Source organism: Thamnophis sirtalis, unplaced genomic scaffold, assembly GCF_051295495.1.
Source record: "Thamnophis sirtalis isolate CommonGarterSnake01/CBP01778 unplaced genomic scaffold, rThaSir2_p1.2 scaffold_4, whole genome shotgun sequence".
In the NCBI taxonomy this organism is placed as follows: Eukaryota; Metazoa; Chordata; class Lepidosauria; order Squamata; family Natricidae; genus Thamnophis; species Thamnophis sirtalis.
The window spans coordinates 108,293,156-108,299,931 of NW_028261384.1; the positions used below are offsets into that span (position 1 = coordinate 108,293,156).

At 42.9% G+C, this 6,776-nt stretch overlaps 1 protein-coding gene across 1 annotated transcript; it reads left to right on the forward strand.

The window, feature by feature from the left end:
- Positions 1-5,418: 5,418 nt before the first annotated feature.
- Positions 5,419-6,378, forward strand: LOC106540725 (olfactory receptor 5V1-like). The gene has a single exon (XM_014055955.2). It carries the CDS (start codon positions 5,440-5,442, stop codon positions 6,376-6,378), a length of 939 nt encoding a protein of 312 aa, XP_013911430.2. The 5' UTR covers positions 5,419-5,439.
- Positions 6,379-6,776: the final 398 nt, after the last annotated feature.

Consider the following 6,776-nt stretch of genomic DNA (forward strand, 5'->3'; position numbering starts at 1 on the left):
GGTGGCGGTGTGGCCATTGTTATCCGGGAGTATTTAGCACCTCGTAGGATCCCTGCTCCGGAGCTTGTCGGGTGTGAGTCTCTGCTGCTAAAGTTGGACCTCAAGGGTCAAGTGGGTTTGCTGTTAACGTACCTGCCTCCCAACAGCGTTGCAGCAGCCCTCCCCTCGCTCCTCGAGTCGGTAGCCGAGCTAGCAATTGAGTTCCCCAGACTTATGGTCTTGGGGGACTTCAATTTGCCTTCGCTCGGTGAACACTCTGATGGGGCGCAGGAGTTCATGGCTTCCATGACAGCCATGGGCTTGACCCAGGTAATTCGGGGCCCAACCCATTCAGCGGGTCACATGCTCGACCTCGTATTTCTCTCGGAGCAGTGGACTTGTGATCTTGGTCTGAGGGGTAATGAGATCATACCCCTGTCGTGGTCAGACCACTGCCTACTGAGGCTCGACTTTCGGAGGCCAAACCCCCACTGTAGGGAGGAGGAAACGACCAAGTGGTTCTGCCTCAGGCAACTTATGGAGCCTCTGAGGTTCCAGACAGAGCTTGGGGTTATTCCTGATACTCTCGCCCACAGTCCGGTGGAGACTCTGGTTGCTGCCTGGCACTCAGCAGCATCGGAGACCCTTGACCGGATTGCGCCACTACGGCCCCTCCGAGGCGGCAGATCCCGGAGACCTCCCTGGTTCACCGAGGAGCTCCGGGAGATGAAGCGCCGGAGGAGATGCCTAGAGCACCTATGGAGGTCCGATAAGTCCGAGTCGAACCGAACAATGCTAACAACCAGCATCAAGGAGTACATCAGGTCACTTAGGGCAGCAAAAAGATCTCACATTGCCACCTTGGTTGCGTCCGCTGAGTCCCGCCCAGCCGCCCTGTTTAGGATAACCCGCTCCCTCCTAAATAGGAGGGATATGGGGGAACCCTTGCAGGGTAGAGCTGAGAATTATGCCCAATTCTTAGCGGACAAAATTGCTCGGTTTCGGTCGGATTTGGACTCCATCCCTGCAGTTCCAGCCGAGGCACAAGAGGATGAATTGGTAGACCACCTCTGGGTTGAGTTTCAGGATGTTGCCCCTGGGGATGTGGACAAGGCCATGAGAGCTGTGAGTGCCTCCACCTGTGTACTGGACCCGTGTCCCTCATGGCTGGTTGCCAACAGCAGTGAGGTGACACGAGGCTGGATCCAGGCGGTTGTTACCGCCTCTCTTCAGGAGGGGCACTTCCCCACCGCACTTAAAGTGGTGAGACCCCTCCTGAAGAAGCCATCTCTGGATCCAGCTGTTCTTAACAACTATCGACCAGTCTCCAACCTCCCTTTTGTAGGGAAGGTTATCGACAAGGTGGTGGCCTTCCAGCTCCAACGGTCCTTGGAGGAAGCAAGCTATCTTGACCCCTTCCAGTCGGGCTTCAGACCCGGTTACAGCACAGAAACCGCTTTGGTCGCATTGACCGATGATCTCTGGAGAGCCAGAGACTGAGGCCATCCCTCTATCCTGGTTCTCCTCGACCTCTCGGCGGCTTTCGATACCATCGACCATGGTATCCTTCTGCGACGACTGCGGGAGGTGGGGGTGGGAGGCACTGTTTTGCAGTGGTTCTCCTCCTACCTCTCGGACAGTTCGCAGTCGGTGTTAGTGGGGGGGGGCAGAGATCGACCCCTAGGCCCCTATCATATGAGGTGCCGCAGGGTTCGGTCTTATTTCCCCCTACTATTTAACATCTACATGAAACCGCTGGGTGAGATCATTCGGAGGCACGGGATAAAATACCATCAATACGCGGACGATACTCAGTTGTATCTGTCCGCCCCGTGCCAACTCAATGAAGCGGTGGACGTGATGAGCCGGGGTCTTGAGGCCGTTATGGACTGGATGAGGGCTAACAAGCTTGTACTCAACCCGGAGAAGACCGAGTGGCTGTTGTGTTTCCCTCCCAATAATTCGATCAGTGTTCCATCACTCAGGCTGGGGGGTCAAACTTTATACCCCTCAGAGAGGGTTCGCAACTTGGGAGTCCTCCTGGATCCACAGCTGACTTTCAACCATCATCTGACGGCTGTGACCAGGGGGGCATTTGCCCAGGTTCGCCTGGTACGCCAGTTGCGACTCTACCTGAACCGGGAGGCCCTCACAACAGTCACTCGGGCCCTTGTGACCTCTAGGCTGGAATACTGCAATGTGCTCTACATGGGGCTGCCCTTGAAGAGCATCCGGCGACTTCAGCTAGTCCAGAACGCGGCCGCGCGAGTGATTGTGAGTGCACCTCGGTTCGCCCACATAACACCTATCCTCCGCGAGCTGCGCTGGCTACCTGTTGATCTCCGTGTGCGCTTCAAGGTGCTACTTGTCACTCATAAAGCCCTCCATGGTAGTGGATCTGCGTACTTGAGAGACCGCCTCCTGCCAATTACCTCCCTGCGACCAATTAGATCGCATAGATTAGGCCTCCTCCGAGTACCATCTGCCAGTCAGAGTCGACTGGCAACCACACGGAGGAGAGCCTTTTCAGTAGTAGCTCCGACCCTTTGGAAAGATCTCCCTGTGGAGATTCGAACCCTCACCACCGTCCAGACCTTCTGCACAGCCCTTAAGACCTGGCTAGCCCATCAGGCCTGGGGATAAAGATAATCTGTCCCCACCCGAATGATGAATGAATGTTGTTTACTATTTTACCTTTATGTACTATTTGTGTCTATTGTCTGTACCCTCCCTTCCCCATTTTATGTAAGCTGCCCTGAGTCCCCTCAGGGAAAAGGGCGGCCTATAAATATTAATAAAATCACTAAAAAATCACTAAAAAATGTGACCAAGTGGGACCACTTGGCAGTCATGTGACTGGGTGGGCATGGCCAACTTGTAAAATCACTTAACAACGCTTTTGCTTAGCAACCAAAATGTTGGCTCAGAAACTCTGGCATTTGAAGCATGGAAGTCTTAAAGCTGTCAAGTTACAAGACTCCTGCACCCCTAACCCTTTAGAAAAGAAAACCTCAGGGGTGTTCAAACTTGACAGCTTTAAGACTTTAAGGTTTAGATAGGACTCTTAGAGGTGGGCGGGCATTTGGTGAGCCAGCCAATCAGTGAGCAGTGGGCAGGGCAAGCATGATGTGGATGGGGGGGGAGCTGGAACCGGTTCTAAATGGCACAGTAGATTTGTGGACTGGCAGGAACACATCCCTGATATGAAGTAGCAGTTAAATTTATTCATTTCTGTGTTTTTCCTCTTTGTTCTGAATATGGATGCACAGTAGAAAGAACTAATATCTAGATTTATAAATTATAATTTTAAATTAAGTTTTAGACTTCTTTTGCAATGGCAATATGGTATATCTCATGGGAAGAATCAGAAAAAAAACTGAAAATCTGAGCCTCTATTAAAATTATTTCTATTACTCAGGTTGATTTATGTAACTAACCTCTGGTTAGGTTTAGGTTTAGGTTTATTGGTTTTGTATGCCGCCCACTCCCGAAGGACTCCGGGCAGCTCACAATAAACAGGGGAGGGAATAAATAAGACAATACAAACAATTTTAAAATCCACAACAGTCACAATTAAGATGCTGGGTGCTTTAACAGCCCCCAGCCTGCCGGAAAAGCCAGGACTTAGTAGCTTTACGGAAGGCCAGGAGGGTAGTAACGGTCCGGATCTCCACAGGGAGCTCGTTCCAGAGGGCCAGAGCAGCAACAGAGAAGGCTCCCCCCCCCGGGGGGGATCGCCAGCCGGCAATGAGTACAGGGAACTCATTACAATATTTTTTCCATATTCTGCTTTAAAAAGGATTTAAATTGCTTTTAGTACTATGAAAACATCAAACAAACCATAGTGAGTAGTATAGTCCATTGATACATATCTACTTATACAACTACCTATATAGTTGTAATGTTTTCGTTACATTTTTGAAAAAATTGTAAGGAAGCATAGACACACTGACTAACATAGATAAATGCTAGAGATTATAATATACATTCATGGAGTAAACCCCATTGATCATATTGGGAGTTTCTTCTGAATAAGATTAGAATTACTCTGTGATTTTAGCATATTTTTGAAAAAAATAATCGTTTTAATAGGACACCTCTGACTAAAGTGATTCTTTTCATATCAATTCAAAATTTCCACGCTATTTCTCTTTTAAGAAAGGGGACAGCTTCAACAATTATATTTTTCTAATAAAAATTCATAGAGTTTTAGATTCCCCCAATCATCTAGTGAACTAACTATGAATGTTTTTTATTAATTCATTCCAATCTCTCGAGAATCCATCCTTACTGGTTCTTTGGGAATGCTTAATAAGAGAAGTATGTGTACCAGCAAAAAAGATTTCATAATGGCTAAAGGAGATAGAAGCTTGTGAAGGAAGATAGGTAAATCATTTCTTTATTCTGTATGAAACTTTATAGAAAACAAATCAGTTCCTGCAATACTGTAGGATATGGGTCGCAGTTTGTATTTGCAGGTGCTATGTAACAGAAAATAAGAAAATATCTATCCATGTCTTTTGCACTTTAAACATTAGCCATCACTTTAAATATATGATCATGATTTTAGCTTTATAAAGAAAAAATGATAAATAATATATCAGTCAATGAACTTGTAACACAGCCAGCTTAATAGTTGTTGATTTTATTTATTTCACTCCTGCTTCTAGAAGTGTCTCGAAGTTTTATATTTAACTGTTTTCAGTCACAGTTAGCAGAATGTTAAGACAAAGTAAAGGGTTTGATCCTAAGGTATGAAAATCTTTGAATGTTTTAAAAATTGAATAGAAATGTTTAAGAACAGCACTTTAAATATTAACAGAAGCAAAACCATTTTAATATATCATTCATGCTGCTAATAGAACTTGAGTTATCTAGTTTAATGTTCTTCAAAAGCTCTATAGGAAATCTGAAAGAAGAAATGACTTATATATGTTAACTGTTTCTTCTTCTTTTTTCTTTTGTTGTTTTACTCGTCCATAGGATGGAATGGAAAAACATCCTTAGTTCCAGGAATGCAGCTATTTATTTCTCTTTCCATTGTGTAAAAATCAGAATGTGGCATTCATTTTTATTGCTTTCTTGAATCTTATTTAGATGAATGTTTCTTATCACCATATTACATTTATCTATAAATGGTTCCTGTTTATGTTTCAAAACTTCTGTATGTCCTCAGATTTTTTACACCCTCTAGACTGAGTCAAGCTAATGAAAAATCCTCCCTATTGCCTTTAAAATTCAACTAGTCTGTAATTGACATCTAAGAAAGAAGTGCATTTAAATCTGGAAAACAGATGTAATAGAAGATAGAGAATACAAATATTCTTTCTTTTGTTTTAAAAATACTAAATTAAGAAATCACAAATCAGTCATTTTTTACAGTCAGTAGGTTTATTGTAAATACATTTATTTTTTAAAAATATTATTGTTATTGTGATAATCACCCAGATAAAATCACCTATGGAAAACCAGAATAAAAGCACGAGATTTATTTTTTTGGGATTTTCTGGTAATCTGGAAATGCATGTATTGCTTTTTATATTGTTTTTAACCATGTATGTCATGTCATTGTTGGGGAATGCATTAATAAGCATTGTCATCAGACTTGATCCTTCTCTTCACATGCCAATGTGCTATTTCATTGCCAGTCTATCTCTGGTGGATATTTGCTATACATCTGTCACTGCCCCTAAAATGTTAGTAAACTTCCTTTCAGAGGACAAATCTATCTCCTTTGTTGGATGTGCTGCCCAGCTATATTTCCTTCTCTCACTAGGAACTACAGAGTGCTTTCTTCTTGCGGCCATGGCTTATGATCGCTTCTTAGCCATCTGTAATCCATTGCGCTATCCTTTAATCATGAACAAACAGCTTTGTGCATGTCTGGTGGCTGGATCATGGGCTAGTGGGATTTTGCTTTCACTAGGCCAGACAACTCTGATATTTTCTTTGCCTTTTTGTGATGAACATTGGATCAACTATTTCTTTTGTGACATCCCACCACTCTTGAAGCTAGCCTGTGGAGATACCTATCTAAATGAAATCACAGTCTTTATGGCTGGGCTGCTAATCACTCTGATCCCATTATTGCTAATCCTGTTCTCCTATGTCCACATAATCAACACTGTGCTGAAAATTGCATCTGCAAAGGAGAGGCAGAAAGTTTTTTCCACCTGTTCCTCACACATTATTGTCATCACTTTGTTCTATGGATCTGCTAGTGCAATGTACCTGCGGCCCAGATCTACCTATGCTTTTGAAACAGATAAATTTCTAGCTCTGCTTTATTCCATTGTAACACCAACTTTGAATCCTATTATTTATAGTTGGAGAAACAAAGAGATAAATGAAGCTCTCAAGAGAAGATTTGCTTCAAAATTGTCCCCTTATAGAAGGTGATTAAAAGTCATGAAGTTAATCCTGAGAAGTGGATTATTTCCATCCCAATATGATTTTTTTTCTTTTAAATATTCATAAGTATATTATATTATTGCTTCCTATTGGTATGTCTATGCCATACATGCTATATTGCTATATTAACAATTAAGTCTTGTCAATATTAATTTTAGCTGTTAAGCAACATGGCTGTTTAAACTAATTTTTACTCATTTGGAAGAAACTGTATTATATTTAAAAACTCTTAAGAACATGAATAATTCTGACAAAGCTTAATGTTTTAAAATAATAAAGGAGCTAGTAGCATCTTTGTAGAATGAAATATATTCCTAGTTTCTTTGATAACTTAAATGCATATATTTACTAATAGTATCACCTTAATTTATTATATTAAATGTAGT

What these genes read in the sequence shown, in the direction of transcription:
- LOC106540725 (XM_014055955.2), top strand. Translation starts at nt 5,440, where the DNA reads ATGGAAAACCAGAATAAAAGCACGAGATTTATTTTTTTGGGATTTTCT.